At 43.6% G+C, this 16,936-nt stretch overlaps 2 protein-coding genes across 2 annotated transcripts in view; one reads left to right on the top strand and one right to left on the bottom strand.

Moving 5' to 3' along the window:
* dnah9l (dynein, axonemal, heavy polypeptide 9 like) overlaps positions 1-3,241 on the top strand; it is a 34,376-nt gene extending 31,135 nt beyond the window's left edge. Inside the window, exons 81-88 of the mRNA XM_035169983.2 lie at positions 61-180; positions 743-802; positions 1,180-1,362; positions 1,526-1,708; positions 2,053-2,168; positions 2,341-2,453; positions 2,728-2,868; positions 2,954-3,241. Of these exons, the coding sequence (XP_035025874.2) occupies positions 61-180; positions 743-802; positions 1,180-1,362; positions 1,526-1,708; positions 2,053-2,168; positions 2,341-2,453; positions 2,728-2,868; positions 2,954-3,201 (1,164 nt within the window). The 3' untranslated portion in view covers positions 3,202-3,241. The remainder of the gene's footprint in view (positions 1-60; positions 181-742; positions 803-1,179; positions 1,363-1,525; positions 1,709-2,052; positions 2,169-2,340; positions 2,454-2,727; positions 2,869-2,953) is intronic.
* A 53-nt stretch (positions 3,242-3,294) lies between these two features.
* LOC118117617 (mitogen-activated protein kinase kinase kinase 21) lies at positions 3,295-15,814 on the bottom strand. The gene is made up of 11 exons (XM_035169980.2): positions 15,253-15,814; positions 13,080-13,167; positions 11,002-11,103; positions 10,382-10,447; positions 10,231-10,259; positions 9,007-9,144; positions 8,764-8,850; positions 7,133-7,207; positions 6,901-7,007; positions 5,003-5,183; positions 3,295-4,907 (listed from the first exon to the last, which is right to left on the bottom strand). Exons 1-11 carry the CDS (start codon positions 15,409-15,411, stop codon positions 3,876-3,878), a joined length of 2,064 nt encoding a protein of 687 aa, XP_035025871.2. The 5' UTR covers positions 15,412-15,814; the 3' UTR covers positions 3,295-3,875.
* Positions 15,815-16,936: the final 1,122 nt, after the last annotated feature.

Below are 16,936 nucleotides of genomic sequence, written 5' to 3'. Positions count from 1 at the left end.
TGTGCCACAACAAGATTAGATGATTCTACTGACAGTGATTCATACTGACTGTTGATGCAGGTGCCATGGGAGGACCTGAGGTATCTGTTTGGGGAGATCATGTACGGAGGACACATCACTGATGACTGGGACAGACGTCTGTGCAGAACATACCTGGAAGAATACATGCAGCCCAACCAGGTCTGTACAAAGGCTGGAGTTTGTGATCTAGCAGAAGGGCGGCTGTGGCTGAGGGGCAGAGTGTTCGTCCGCAGTTCGATCCCAGTCTTCCCCATCTGCATGCTGAAGTGTCCTTGGGCAAGATGCTGAGCCCTCATAGAAATTGCCCCTCATAGAAAAAAAAAAGTGCTGCTAATAGATGCACTGTATGAATGTGTGTGTAAATGGGTGAATGGCAAACTGTACTGTAAAGAGCTTTGAGTGGTAATCAAGACTAGAAAAGCGCTTTATAAATATAAACCATTTACAAGACAACCGACCTGGCTCTGCTGCAAATATGGCCACTTGCCCTAACAGTGTGGACAATTTGAGTTGAGAATCCGCTCCAGTTAACAGCAGTTCTGCCAGTTTCTGAGCCAGAGACTGCACTGAGGAGGGTCTGGCAACCAGACGTGCCAGATTTAGACCACTGTTGGACCAAGCAATGTTGGCTGCCCGGGTTTGGAGTATTTCATGTTTTGTACTGTGTTAGAGATCTGATGCTAAGAATTCTTCTTTATGATTTTTTTCTTCAATCTTCCAGTTTGATCGGAAGCTTGCTTTGGGTCCTGGGTTTGTCGTCCCGTCCAACCTGGACTATCAGGTAAAGTCTCAGGAAACAGACAGAGAAAACACATAACTGGTGTGAAGTGAGCTCAGTCACTGTCCCTGGATAGATAAAGGTTAAAAGTTGAGTTTCCACAAGGGCAGCGCATACACCACATATCTCTGGCACTTCAAACGGAATTCTGGTGTTTTTCAACCTGGACCCTATGTTTATACATGTGGGCGTGTAAATTAATGGTACGAACACAACTTTTGGATTGTGACTTCGCGTTGAGCGAGACGCGTGTAATGTTGTGTTGATAAAAGTGTGTCAGTATCTTTAAATAAATGTACCACCTGACTTACATCATCCTTTATTATCAATACATTCCAAAAATGAATCAGTGGAATTCACCTCCCCCATCTCATTTCCAGGGCTACCATAATTTCATAGATGAGATGCTGCCCCACGAGAGCCCGGTGCATTATGGGTTGCACCCCAACGCGGAAATTGAGTTCCTGACAGTGACATCAGATAGTCTCTTTCACACTCTGCTGGAGCTGCAGTCTCCTGATGCTGTGATGGGGGAGGGAGCCTCCCAGACCCTGGAGGAGAAGGTTGGATTAGATTAGTTTTTTTCTTAACTGTAATTATGTTTTATCAGATGACTCTGCCTCTTATTAAGCCCAGTAAACACATACAGATACTGGTATATGTTTATTACTTAGCAGTAGATTTAAATTTTATACCAGCAAATCTAACAACTTCACCCGCCTTCAGGTGAAAACTATTTTAGACGAGGTTCTGGAAAAGTTGCCAGAAGAGTACAACATGTCCGACATCACCTCTAAGACTGCTGAGCGCTCCCCGTACATCCTGGTCTGCTTCCAGGAGTGTGAGCGCATGAACATGCTCATCTCTGAGATACGACGCTCACTCAAGGAGCTCGACCTCGGACTCAAGGTTTGCCTACACAGTATTTATATGTATCTCCCATAACTCCCATTATCCGATCCACAGGGATTTCAAGAATTCCTAAAAGCAAAAGCTTTGTGTGCACTTTTATATCATCATTTTCCCTCATATGATTACATGCAGCCACACAAAAGCAGCAGGACATTTACTGTGTTTTTTATTCTTGGAATTCCATTCAATGCGGATACAGTCACATCACATAGTGTCACAAATTGTATGTGGTTAACTGATTAATGATGATTAATAGATGTTTCGATTCATTGCTGCAGTAGATGTAGCACTTGCTGGGTGTGTTTTCATGATGATAGAACAGTGACATGTGTCTGTCAAAGGGTGAACTGGCGATCTCCTCTGAGATGGAGAAGCTGCAGGCGGCCTTGTTCTTTGACAATGTCCCCGATACCTGGACCAAGCTTGCTTACCCCTCCATCTACAGCCTGGCAATATGGTGTGTCTACGTGTGTGTGTAAATATTGTTATTGAGTTATATATTGGTAATACTGCTGAGGATGTAAGTTATTGTTGTAATGTTTTGTGCCTAAGGAATTCATTCCATGGTGTCCAGCCATGCATACTAATGCATCTAAGTGTGTGTGTGTGTGTGTGTGTGTGTGTGTCAGGTACAATGACGTGTTGCAGCGTTGTAAAGAGCTGGACACTTGGACTCAGGATCTGTCTCTGCCCAGTGTCGTCTGGTTGTCTGGACTTTTCAACCCTCAGTCTTTTCTCACAGGTAAACACATATTTGTGCACACAGACACAGACCAGAAAGAAAAAGAAAGCATGTACTAATACTGAACTTGTATGCAGATGCACCTGAGTAAATGTACCTGCATTGTTCAGTTCTTCTATATTTCTCCTCTTTTTTTGCTTTTTCTACCTGTAACCTCTCAAATATATTAAACAATCTCAAGGTTTTTTCCTTCATATTACAGTTTTAGATCTTTTATTTCTTGAAGATGGAGCTCAGTAATCCTCTGTCCTCTCGTCCTTTTCGTGCTCTTCAGCGGTGATGCAGTCTCTGGCGCGTAAGAACGAGTGGCCCCTGGATAAAGTGAACCTAACAGTGGACGTGACCAAGAAGTTTAAGGAGGAGTTTAACCAGCCAGCCAGAGAGGGTGCATACGTGTACGGACTTTACATGGAAGGTAGAACACTGTCTTTCATTTCCCTTTATTTTGAAGGAGCGTGGAGCGGCCCTGTCCTCTCCTCTTAACCCACGTGTTTCCACAGGTGCAAGATGGGACATTCAGTCTGGGGTGATCACTGAGGCGCGTCTGAAGGAACTGACCCCTTCCATGCCTGTCATCTCAGTGCGAGCTGTGCCCAATGACCGCCACGAGACCAGGAACATCTACGCGTGTCCCCTATACAAGACCAAGATCAGAGGGCCCACGTATGTGTGGACTTTCAGCCTCAAAACCAAGGAGCGACCCGCCAAGTGGGTTCTGGCCGGAGTGGCTCTGCTACTCAGTGTGTGAGACGTCAGGAGGCAGGACTGAGAGGTTAAGAGGGATTTATTTTACTGGGTGTAATATAAACTTTTTACTAGAGCAAAAATCACAGGAACCGAATCTCTTTCTTTTCTTTTTATTGAAAAATGATAAAATATACAGAGAAATGCCAACAAAAATCACGCGCTAGATCACAGTTAGAACTGATAAAAGTCAAAGCATGTTTTGAACAAATCAAATCTACAAACTACAAGATTCTCTACAAGCAGAAGGGAAAAACATATCTGACAGTGCTGCCTCATTAGAGCGGCGTTCAAGTGTGTTATTCAGTAACACTTGTACCTCTTACAGTATGTTATGCATCAGTTCTAATAGCACATTCAATTACACAGGTGAAATCATTCCGTCAACTTTACAAGACAACATTGAATTGTCTTTTTGCTCCTTCACACTTCACAGTACACATGGGTGTAGTATTCATCCATTCAATAAAAAAATCTAACAATAGAAATGTGTGTGTACCAGCTCGTTTTCAACTGGAGATTCTAGTGCACATACTGTAGCTCAGATACTGTATGTGCTGACAAGTCAAAATCATTCTAGTTTGGCCTCCGTGTGTGTTTGTGTGTGTGTGTGTGTGTGTGTGTGTGTGTGTGTGTGTGTGTGTTGTGTGTGTGTGTGCGTGTGTGTGTGTGTGTTTCCTAGTCACTGTCAGACCAGTCGAGCTCCATCATGTCCATGGCAGCAGTAGCCATGTTAATCTTGGTTCCGTGCCGCACGCTGCAGCTCTTCACAGAGTTCTGATTGGACGAAGCCCGCATGCTCACCTGCACCCCCGAGTGGCCGAGGACACCCACCTCGCCCCTGATCTTTTGGCTGATGGACTCGCTGAGGTCCCCCCTCCTGATGCCCTGGACTACGACTCCCACGTCACTCCTGCGACCCCTGACCCCCAGCTCACTCCTGACTCCTTGACCCACCACCTTCACCCCCAGGTCACCCATGTTCATGTTCATGTCCATGTCCCCCCGTCTCTCCATGTCCCCCATGTCATCCATGTCTAAGGTGAGCATGTCCCCCAAGCCCCCCAGACTCCCGTGGAGACCCTTGAACATGGTTGGGAGCCGTCCTCCTTCAATCTTCAACTCTCCCTCCATCCCTCTCTCATTGAGTTGTTCTATCTCCCACACTCCCTCCTTCTCCTTCTCCTTCTCTGTCTCCTTCTCCCTCTCCCCTTCTGCCTCTCCAAACCCACCAGAGTATCCTCGGACTATGGTCGTCACCCTGCTCCTCTGCATGCCCCCTCTCTCCCTGTCCCCCTCCTCCCATGTCCTCTCCTCCCTCTCCACCAGGCCACCGGGGAAGCTGCGGAGCGTCACCTGCACTCTTCCTCCTTCCAAACTCTCACTATCGTGTCTCTCCCTCTGCCCCCAGCCTTTCTCCTCCAGAGTCCCTTCCTCTTCCTCGTCCACCTCCTCTCCGAACCTCCCCTGTAACCCCCTGAGCATGGCGTGTAGCCTCCCACTGTCAATTGAGCCCATCCCCCTCTCCAGCCCCGTGCTGCTCCCCCTCTCTGTGTCTCCGTTGCTGAGGGTTCGGAGGAGGCTGCTGACCCCGGCACTGCTGACCCCGGCACTGCTGACGCCGGCACTGCTGACCCCTGTATTGTTGGAGTCCTGAGAGTGCGAGCGGAAGAAAGAACCAGAGGAGCCAATGGACATGGGGGTGAAGAACTGTTAGTCAGGTGAAGAAGGAGAAGGAGAGGACGGTCAAGATCATAAAAAGCTATTGGATGACTCTACATATACTTCATTCCCGATTTACTCACTGGTGAGATGTTGGAGCGCTCCATGAGTAAGGAGTTGGGACTGGGCGTCATGTTGGACCTCTCCATCAGCCGCTCCTCCCACAGTCGGAGCCTCCTCTCCCGCTCCTCCAGCTCCTTCTCTTTGGAGTAAAGTTCCCTCTCCAGCTTGCGAAGGCGCTCCAAGGTCGACTCAATTTCACACCTGTGGTATTTGCAGGTAGAGCACAGACAGAACGTCAATGAGCTGCTGGGTGCATGTTCTGCCTAACCGCAACTTCACTGCAGCCACAAAATGACAAACAACAGATTCAGTTTCAAAAAGCTACTTGTACCAAAGAAACTTAAGCTAAAATATATTATTTATTTATGTTATTATCGAAATGCTTACACTGGCTGCCCAATTTCAAATTCATTTTAAGATAATTGTTTTCGCATATAGAGCACTGCATGGTTAGGTCCCTGCTTACATCGCTGACCTGCTCCATCAGTACAGAGACAGCAGGTCACTCAGGTCTGACCAGAGCTCACGTCCCTGATTAAAATCTAAAAGTGACCGTGCTTTCATTCTTGTGACTTCAAAACGATGGAATATTCTCCCTACAGATTCACTTCCTTCCTTCCTTCCTTCCTTCCTTCCTTCCTTCCTTCCTTCCTTCCTTCCTTCCTTCCTTCCTTCCTTCCTTCATTCCTTTCTTACTTCCTCACTTAGTTCCTTAGCCCCTTACTTCATTCCTTCCTTACTTCCTATTCATTCTGTCCTTACTTCCTAACTTCCTTACTTACTTCCTTGCTTCATTCCCTCTTACCTTAAGTTCTTCCTTATTAATTATTTAATTTCTTCATTTACTGTATCCAGATAAACCTCTTTTTCAAACCCACTCTAATGATAACTGAATCCACTATGGGGCGACATTTATTATTATTTAACAACAAAACTGCATAAGAAATTTGTGACCTTTGAAAATCCAACACATGCTGTGTCCAGTGAGATAAGTGTGACATAATTACTTTACTTTTCCTGCAGAATACAGTATTATGTGTTCAAAAAGTTATGCATGGCACCAGGTGATTAATATTTGACTGCAGTGCTGTCTATTGCCACAGGAGGTCACTGGTGGAGTCAGTGCGCTTGTGTAAGAGCTTGCATTCACAAACACAATCAGCTCTCACACGGCAACTAAATATAGATGAGAGATCGGACACACAGCCATACCTCCTCCTATGTTCCAGCCATCCCTCCCTCCCTCTTCATTCATCCCGCCCCTTCACCTCCCTCACTGTCCCTCACCCCCCTCCTCCTCCTCCTCAGCTCCTCCTCCCCCTCTCCTTGTCCAAGCTTTTCCACCCGTACCCAAAACTTCACTGAGAATTGATTGCCTCGCTGCACTCATGCTAAATATGCACAGAATCTCGCACCTCCTCTCCTCTGCTCCATCCACCGCCCCTCTCTCTCTCTCTCTCTCTCTCTCTCTCCCCCTGTCATTTGTCCACTCTTGTTTCCCCCCCTCTATTCTCCGTGTTTTAGATTTCACACAGACCCAATACATTTCTGTTCCTCCCTGAACCCTCTCTCCTCTTCTTGGGTTCACACTCCGTTTCTCCTCTGCCTCTCTTCCCCCCCCCCCCTCTGTCGCCTGTCATTCTCCCTGTGGCGGAGCGAGGGCAGAGTGGAGTAGAGGAATCTCTTTCATGGACACTTTCCAGAGAGCTTATTATAGACTGAAGTAGAGCACAGGGTCACACATTCAGCTTCTCCCCTGAGCTTTAGAGTCCACGGAGCTGTCTATAAGTGTGTGTATGCATGCAGGGATTCTATTGAACTTGGAAATTAGAGATGATGCCTCATTCTCATACACAATCACTGCTTCATTTTGTATGTCTGCAAACCTGTGTGTGTGTGTGTGTTTGTTTTTGTGTACCTCCACTGGTCCTTGTTATGTAAAAAGGAATTACACTGGTCCGGTAATCTGCTGTCGTTGGCCATGGCCTCCAGGGTTACCAGCAACTGCTTAAATTGCGGACGCTCCTGCAGGTACAAGCATGCACACAGGTCAAAATAACTTCACGTTATCCTAGTTTTTAATATCTTTATACAAGCGAGCTATACTTTAATTTTCTGTAAGATAATCTTTGTATCCTCCTTTATCTCACCTTTGGATCTGCTTGCCAACATTTCCTCATCAGCTCAGCAAAACTTGCAGGACAGCAGGTGGGGATGGTCAGTCTCTGGATATGCAGACACACAAACACAAGAAGCAGGAAACTTCCCTCTTTATACATATCTGACCAACTTCTTTTATATCAAAATAAACAGACTTTTAAAGCCCGTGTTTACTTAAAGTATTTATTTAAACTAAAACAAATAAATAAGTCCTGACACTTTGTGCTAAATCAGCAGGCTGCATGAGGATCTGCACCAGATTTCATGGTAACTTAAAATAGTGCTGAAGGCTGCTAGTGTGGTTAAAACGAAAAAATCAAGCTGCACCACATTTCACACACTCATACTGTAGATTTAAGTTCCCTAAATGTGCCTGAGTTTAGATCCATGAATCACGGTGGAAAAACTGTGGACCCCTTATCCTGCAATGTTAAAGATGTTGCTAAATTTGGTGCTGAGAGGAAACTCAATGTGCCCCACACACTTCAAACCAATGATAAGAGCATAGTTTTAAAAGAGTACATGTACAGAAACGTCTAATACAGAATAATCTTGACTTTTCTAAGCTTGTCAGGAAAAGATTTTTTCATGTAGAAACAAATGTTTTCACTATTCCGGGGACAACAACAACACAACAACAACAACAACAAAACATAAGACTTGGAGACTGTTACAAACATGTTAAATGCGTTTTTTTTCATTAAATTGTGTTTTACGTTGATCAGTTTTTGAATTTAAAATGTGTACTCTTCTCAGTTTTACATAAAATAGGAGACTATAAAAGTTTCTCATCTTTCTGTAAAATTGTAAACTTCAGCAACAGGCCACTGAGATCCTGTCCCCGCACTGAGATCCCATGACTATCGCTACAGGTCTGAATGAGGCCAGACAGCCCCGCAGTGCAAATGGAAACAGTTTTCTGTGGGGATTAATCCTAAAATATCACAGGCCGCGAGTGGAGAGAGGGCAAGTCGGAGGGTCAGGAAGAGGTATCGCAGCGAAGGGGAAAATCAGAGGGAGACTGGGAGAGGGAAAGAGAGGGTGAGAGACAGTGAGTTATTTAGGGAGAGTATTTTGGAGATTAGCCAGCAGCTACGCAGGATTCATGTTCTCAGAGTTGTTTGTTGGACCCGCGATGTGAGGGTGTGTGTGGCTGTCGGAGGGGATTCGGGCGCGTCAATAACTGAAACACAGGCAATGTATAAACCATCATCCCCCAACAGCCATAACCCTTGTGAATCAAGCCTCCTATGGCTGCAGCCTTTCTTCTTCCACCACTCTCTCCCTCGCTCTCTCTCTCTCTCTCTCGTAAAGGCTTTAGCCGGGGGGGTGGGGGGTGGGGGGGGGGTCTGGCCGAGCTCCACTGCTGTGTATCCAGGCCTTACAAGAGCAGAGAACTGACATCAGGCCTAAAAATATCCAGCCTCAGCCTCACCAGCCTCACAGTGGAAACCATGAGAGCATCGCATTGTTCCCCCGGCCTTCACCAGCTCTGGTGGGTCTACACGCTCGCAGGGTTTTCAGAAAGGTGTGCTCCCTTTGTGTGTTTGTGTTCGTCTGTCTGCCTTGTCTGTGTGTGAGACTCTGTGTGTGTGAGAGAGACTGTGTGTGTGTGTGTTACCTCTTGTTTTTCCACCACCAGCCATGCAACCTGCAGCCCTTCAAAGCCTTTGAAAGGAACCTCCCGAGTCAGCATCTCCCACAGCACCTGATCACAGAGCAGACTGTGTTGGTTCATTCAAACACACACGAGCACTTTGAGCCACATATAGGGTTTGTTTGTTTCCTTTAATCGTTTTGATGACGTGTGAGTAGAGAAGTTTGATTTCTGGCCTTACAAAACAAACATTTAAGGAGCACTCACCACACCGTAGGAGTAGGTGTCGCAGGTCTCGGACACAGGCAGGCTCTGAATGACCTCAGGAGCCATCCAGGGGAACGTGCCCACCACGGTCATATGGGTGGTGTGGGAGAGGAACTTAGAGGCCCCGAAATCACAAATCTGAAATTCCAACAGAGAGGACAAGACACTTAGGACAAATAAGAATGAGAGCTGAAACTGAATGAATCACATTCAGAACCAGATTTACTGCCAAGTAGATTTTCAACATCCAAGGAATTTGTTTTGTTGTTTCTATTCTTAATAGACTAGAATTACCACGCTGCAGTTGTATGCCTCTGCCAAACAGTGCAGTTTCCGTGTACATATTTCTATATACTTTTCCCCCCAGATTCATATAAGGGTACTGTGACCTTTGACCTTTGACCACTGAAACGTTGTCACTTTATCTTTGAGTCCAAGTGAGAACCGATTAAACGTCGAAGAAATTCCCTCATGCAGTCTTGAGATATCACATTCAAGAGGCCAAAAACATCAACGAAACCAACGAAATCAAATCAGTTAATCAGTCCAAGTGAATTGTACCAGATGCAATGAAACTCCCTACAGGCACTCCTGATATATTGTGTTCAAAACAACGCAAGGTCACATGACCAAAATCGAAACAGTTAATCTTTGAGTCCAAGTGAACGTTTGTACCATATTTGAAGAGCTTCCCTCAAGCTGATCGTAAGATATCATGTTCAAGAAAAACATAAAGGTACATCGTGAGGCCACTGTGACCTTTGGCTAACAAAAGACTTTCCTCAAGGCGCTCCAGAGATATAACAAAACATGCTTTGTGAGGTCACAGTAAACTTTGACCACCAAAATCTTATCAGTTCCTCCTTCAGTCCAAGTGAATTTTTGTACCAAATTTGAAGGAAATCCCTTAAGGCATTCTTGAGATATCGTGTTCACGGGAATGGGACAGACGGACAACCCAAAAAACATAATGCCTCCGACCGCTGGCTTTCACCGGCACTGATGCATAAAACCAGAGGGAAAGATATGGACAGAAACCTTAAGTATACGAGCAATAAGTGAAAAGGCAATATACAAATATACAATAAAATGTAATATATAAAAGTAAATAAATTATTAAATGATGCTCAATATTAAAATCTGTGCAATAAGTTAAAGGTTGTGCAGAACATTACTGATATGTGGTGATAAGTGTCCATAAATAAAAGAATCATTGTTACAAACCTTCAGCACCTTGTCTGCTGTCATCACCACTGTAAAGAGAGAATCCAGTCAAATCCACGGGACATTAAATATTATTGTGCTACAACAGACAGATGACACAATGATCTCATGTTTAGAGGTTCAAAAGAAAAGGAAGTGTCGTAAATGTTACCGTTCCGTGACTTGAGGTCTCTGTGAATGACTTTGACTGGAGCTTCTGCGTGGAGGTAATGTATCCCTGAAGGAAAGACAGAGTTTACTTGGTTAGGGGGTTCATATTGTAACATTTATTTTGTGGTGATAAGATTTGGCAGTAGTTTGATTGTAAAATGTCAAACCTGCATATTTTGGGCTCAGCTTTCAAGTTGCTTTTTGTCAATCAAATCCAACTGTTAAAGTTACAGATGCTGTTTGTGACTTTCATCTGTTCAATGACCTTAAAACTCATCACAGAGAACAACTGAAAATATCTATCTACTAACTTAATCAGCACAGGTGTCATTTGCTAACTTATCTATTTATATATTTTACTTCAGTGTGAAAATCTTATTTCTAAGAGGCCAAAGCACATACATTTGCTGAAATACTTTGGGTTTGTGTATAATTTTACATTCTTTATTTAATTCATTTATTTATTATTTAGCTTGTTGCAGTGAATGACAAAATGTAGAGACACTTATTATAAATAAAGTTAAAAGCTGAGTAATAACCTCTAAGCCGCTGGACTTTTGACACCAGGAGATAAAAGCCTGACATAAGGACATTTTCTTTGTCTTATTCCCTCAGCTGTACCTTTGGCTATCTGTATGGCCCATGTCATGATCTGCTCCATGTCCATCTCCTCGCTCTGCTCACTGGAGAGGTACTCGTACAGAGACCCCCCGCTGGCATATTCTGTAAGCACACACAGAAACAGAGGTTATTATGAGAGAACAGTTATGAAAAGTGTTTCCATTCACAAACACACTTTCATGGGGCAGCTGTAGTTCAGGAGGAAGAGCGGGTCGTCCACTCACAAGGTGGGATCCTCTGGTCCTTGTGCACGACACTGAACCCTAAACTGTTCTGTCAGTGTAAATGATGTGTGATGGAAAAGTGCATTTAGATAAGTATGAATGTGTGTGAATAAGTTAATGTGATGTTTAATGTAAAGTGCTTTGAGTCATACAGTCACTTTGCCTTTTCTATACAATCAGTAGATTACATAGTGGACTTTATTTCACCTGCGACACTTGTTTACAGTCTTGAAACACTGACTATTGAAATAATAAATGTATTAACAATGATGCAGCTCCAGCAGATATCACAGCTTCGGTGCTTCTCTTTTACGTGTTGGGCCATTTTTCTGCAGTGCAGAATATATTATACTCAGGATATTATAATGCATGAGAAACCATAAATATAAAGATACATTTTTAATTTTGTTGAATTATTTGCTTTGTTAGTTAATGTGAAAGAGGAGCAGATTATATAAGAAAATCTTCTTTCTGTTTCTTTTTCATTCAAGATTTGAGATTTTGTGTTTGCATCAAAATTGTTTTGTCTGGTCGATGAATGTAATAAATATATAAATAAATAAATAAATGGACGACATGACGGCCCCCCCAAAAGTGAAGCTTAAGTGTATCGCTCGCCATCTAGTTACTTACTGCACTATATTGTAAATCCTGCCGCCTCCACGTTAGCAGATGGGACATGGAGGAAATTAAAAGGCAAAGTACAGGTAGAATACATTTTTCTCAACGTTTTCAGTCATTTCAGGTAGTTCATATCCCACTGATGTTTCACCAACTGTTCATTGTCCAGAAAGTTTGGTTTTAATTGGTTATTAGAGGCTATAAAAACAGAGTGAAACGTCACGATTTACAGCTGAGACTGACTCGAGATTGGTGGAGCGCATTTATCTGTGGGATCTCGCTACGACTGATTGCTACTGCGCAGACTCTGGTGCCCAATGTGTAAGATGGCAGCGTTTGTATCTGGGATATTTGGTTTCATTTTGGGATCGTGGGAGGAAGTGGAGAAGCATCGTCATACTTTATAAACAGTTTATGCTGTATATGTAGAATATTTTGGAGTGGAAACAGTCCAATCCCACAGGATACAGTCCAGTGAAAGGCCTGTGTCGTCCAGTGAGTAGAAAAGGGAAAAATCTTACTTTTAAATGACTTCATGTTACAATTTACAATTTCACTGGGACCAAAATCCACCTCCTGTCATTTATATTGACTGTACTTTTGTATATTTAGCTAGCTTTGTATTTTGTAAGCTTTGTACTTCACGTTCAACTGCATCAACACCTAGACGGGTCTGCAGCTGTGTGTCGGTGCTGTGTCGTGACCATATGACTCTGTCCAGGCTTACTACCACATCCAAACATGCTGGTCTCAGTTACAAATGTCCTGCCAGGAGACACAGCACCAACCAGCCATTAGAGTATACACCCATACTTCAAAACACACACATAAACACTGCTCGGCCATCTGAGCATGTGCTAACGTGTGTGTGTAAGTGGCACGTCAAGGATCAAATACAAACTAATATAGTTATACACACACACACACACACACACACACACACAAACCCCTAACCCCAACCCTAGTTTTATAGGAAAGAACAATCTGGCCTAAACCTAACCCGACCTAATGTTGCTTATTTACGTTAGCCCTTAACAGATAATAATTTGAGAAGATAACCTCTGTCCTGAATGAAGACAGAGATTTAACAACCATATGTTCAGATTGTACGTCCTTGTGAGAACATTTGAAAGGATGTATAGGTCACACACACACACACACACACACACACACACACACACACACACACACACACACACACACACACACACACACACACACGCAGGTTCTGACCTGTGACAATGCCATAGTTGGGAGATTCCAGCACAGCTCCATAAAACTGAATGATGTTCTTATGACTCAGGACACTGAGAATCTCGGCCTGGACGAGGAGACGGGAGAAAGAGAAGCAGAGGCATATTCACAACTTTATTAGCAGACAACTTCAGTTTCCTAATATCTGACACTGGCAATGAAACACGACCTTGACGAGAATAATCACCCCTGATTGGCTGGGAACCTAAATGTGTAAACTAGATTCTGAAAGCGTCTGTGGGACGTCTAGCTGTTGTCTGAGCCTCTGTCATACAACAGGTCGAGTCTCCAAACAAAGAGCTTTCACGCTGCCGCGTCAAACATCTGAGCGACAAATACTCCGGGTCATAACCTTCGGATATGTGGAATATGCAAAGTGCTGCTTAACATAACATCAATTCTATGTCACATTGAGACAACGATAATAGTTTCTGAATAAATTGTTTTTCTTCCAAAGAGCAATTTTGTTTAATTACCATTTCTTCCACGTGTATTTTATCAGTGTGTACAAACATCAGTTTGTGTGCAAGTACAGTTTTATATGTGTTAATGCAGTAGTGGAAAGTAACCTTGAAGCACAAATACTATTTTAAGGTATTTTAAACCTATATACATTTCATATATATATATATTGTAAACTATACCTAGCAATATATTTTTATCAGTCCATGGATATATACATACGTACATACATATCAGTTAAATCAGTGCACTTATAAATATACTGAGTCATACAAAGCTCATTGTGCAACCATCCTGTGCCACTGCACTATTATTTGGTCCATAATATTCTGACTGTAGTGGAGGGTCTACTTTATGTACTTACTGTATCTCTATATTTTTTATGTTTTATTGCCTGTTTTTATTCTATTTTATACTTTCACTTGTTCTTTTAACTATCTGCTGCTTTAACTAGTGAATATCCTCAGCATGGAATCATCCTGATCTTATCTTACATTTAAAGCTACTTTATTCTTCTGCTCCACAACATTTCAGAGTTCAGAATTTACACTTTATATCTGGCTACATACTTTTCAGATTAAGAGTTAAAAACATGATCATTTATAAACTGATTATGTTTTTATGTTATTGTTTAAAATACTGTACCTCAAATGAGATGAATAAGATATTTCTTATTATAATAGATCCTTATTAATAATCCAATAATATAACACAAATGTCATTCTGCATAATGTGCACTTTTACATTTTGATACTTCTGCACTGAGGTAAACATTTAACTTACATTTTAATAGAGTAAATATTGTGCTGTGTATCTATTCTAACTTAAATAAATACATGAATACTTCTTCCACTGCTGTTTGTGTAAATAAATCAGACGAAACATGTAATGTGAGTGTTTTTAAAAGCAGTGTGGCATCGAACAGACATTTCTCCCCTGATCCATCAGTCTGTATTTACATTAAAAGTGCACACACACAGTTTAACACGCCTGCCCCCCCCCCCTGCATGTGTTTGTGTGAGTGAGTGAGAGAGAAATAAATCAGACGAGAAACAAAACGTTATGTCGTCCCTCAATGTGCGACACACAGATATATATATACAAGTGCATGCATTCAATAATTAGCATTAGTTTGTGTGTTTTCTGAATCCTTTCTGAAACCTGCTGCCACAAGAGTAACTGTAACATGATCGATTCACACACAGGTCGCCCTTAATCCTCCTGACACCGGCCTGTGAACTTGCTCCACCACTCCACCAGCACCTCAGTATTAATAACATGGAAGGAAATTATGTTTGGATCACCATCGAGGGGCTCGCACTCCACAGAGAATCACCCCGCCCGGCCCGGCCCGGCCCGGCCTGCAGGGTATTCAAGCCCCCCCAGGTGACCACACACCTCGCCCTCGCATAAATAAAAGTGCTCCATCCACAAAAGAGCAGGAGGAGGTGGGGTGAGACAAAGAGTGGTATGTTTAAGATAAACACATGTTCAACGGCAGACAGGCAGGGGAGGAGGAAGAGGAGGAGGAGGCCTGTGGGTGTACGAGTTCAAAGAGAACCTGGGAAATTGTGGAAACTGATTCATGTTAAGAGCAGTGATGTGGATATTCATATTGTGTGTGTGTGTGTGTGTGTGTGTGTGTGTGTGTGTGTGTGTGTGTGTGTGTGTGTGTGTGTGTGTCCCTCACCTCTTTGTCAATCTTCAGGAGCTTCTTCACGGCCACCTCCTTGTCCTGGGAAATCCACAGGGCTCTGTAAACGCTCCCAAAGCTGCCTCCTCCACAGTTCTCATAGAAAAGCAGGTCCTCATGCTTTATCTGCACAAACGACGAGCCAGGGGACGACATGGCATACTGACTCACACACACATGCACACACACATACACACGCACACACACAGAGAGAGCCCAGAAACTCAAGCCCTCAGCCGCTGCTGCTCCAAAAGTATATAAATATATATACAATTCACGGATCAGTATGGAGAGAGTGGAAGGTTGATGAATAAAGAGAAGTGGAGTAGTTTCCTCGGCAGGGTCGGAGTGGATGTTGTCAGTCAGCACAAGAGATTGTCAGAGGGAAGAAAGCAGAAAGTGCTGGAAAAGAGAGAGAGAGAAGTTTGCTCCCCGTGAGTCAGGAAAAGTCGAAGCCCCTCTGTCACTACTAGACAAGGTATTACATTGCCTGGTAGTGGTGGTCCAGTGGAACTACAGTACAGAGCAGGAACACACACACACACACACACACACACACACACACACACACACACACACACACACACACACACACACACACACACACACACACACACACACACACACACACACACACACACAGCGTGAGGATGAAGGGGTGAGTGTGTGTAAGTTACGGTTTGCAGTCAGTGCAGTCGGCCTGGAGCAGACACTGTTCAAATATGGTCACTGGCATGCAGGGCATTCCTCCTTCCTGGATAACTGTGGCTATATTAAGATCCCCCATACACTACATACACACACACACACACACACACACACACACACACACACACAGAGAAAGATACAGATATACTGCTCTAACCTGTGGCCTCAGACATAGTAAATCATTCAGAAACAAGGACTGCCACATAAACCTAAATCCATCCCTCTCTCTCACACACACACACCAGTGCAGCCAGACTGGGACAGTGTGTGTTACTCAACCCAACAGGAATGACCCGGTGACCTCATCACGCAGGACGGCCACGGTGACATCACTGCGTGGGGGGACAGGTGAGATCAGCTCCGGGAAGTTATGACGACTTTCTGTTTGTTGACAGTAATCAAATACAAAAGTAGACTTGATCATGATTCACTGAGTAAATACATGAAGCGTGACTAAAAGGCTGAAGGCTTGCTAGTAGCTAGTAGCTAGTAGAAGTGTTGCACCTCAGAGGATAGAAGCGTTTGATGGAGTAGAAAAACATGAATTGATCAATTTAAGAGTCTTGCTGCTTGGAATGCAAACAAAAGGATGACACCACGCCACTACAGACGGTTGTAGTGATCCCACATTTGAGTTTTTTTGCTCTGGGAGGCATAAATGTGCACGGTAAGTGTGTAAAGTTTGGCCAAAAGCAGAAATGTGGAGAGATAAATCCTTAACAGACAAATTGACCAGGGTTACGTCCTCTGAGAACCATGGGTTTCCACAGCACCTCCAACTATTAGATACTGTACCTCTGCCAAGGAGGTTGTGTTTTCACCCCTGTCCGTTTGTTTGTTTGTCAGCAGGATTACACAAGCACTACTAAACAGATTTCAGTGAAACCTTGTGGAAGGTTCATTACTTTCTCTTTGTTGTGAACATTGTGTGGTGGTGGTTTTTTTGACATTTTCACTGGTTTTCCAGGTAATA

The sequence above is a fragment of the Hippoglossus stenolepis genome, chromosome 11 (assembly GCF_022539355.2).
Source record: "Hippoglossus stenolepis isolate QCI-W04-F060 chromosome 11, HSTE1.2, whole genome shotgun sequence".
In the NCBI taxonomy this organism is placed as follows: domain Eukaryota; kingdom Metazoa; phylum Chordata; class Actinopteri; order Pleuronectiformes; family Pleuronectidae; genus Hippoglossus; species Hippoglossus stenolepis.
The sequence above is the reverse complement of the archived record's forward strand: the minus strand, read 5'-3'. Positions and strand labels throughout refer to the sequence as shown.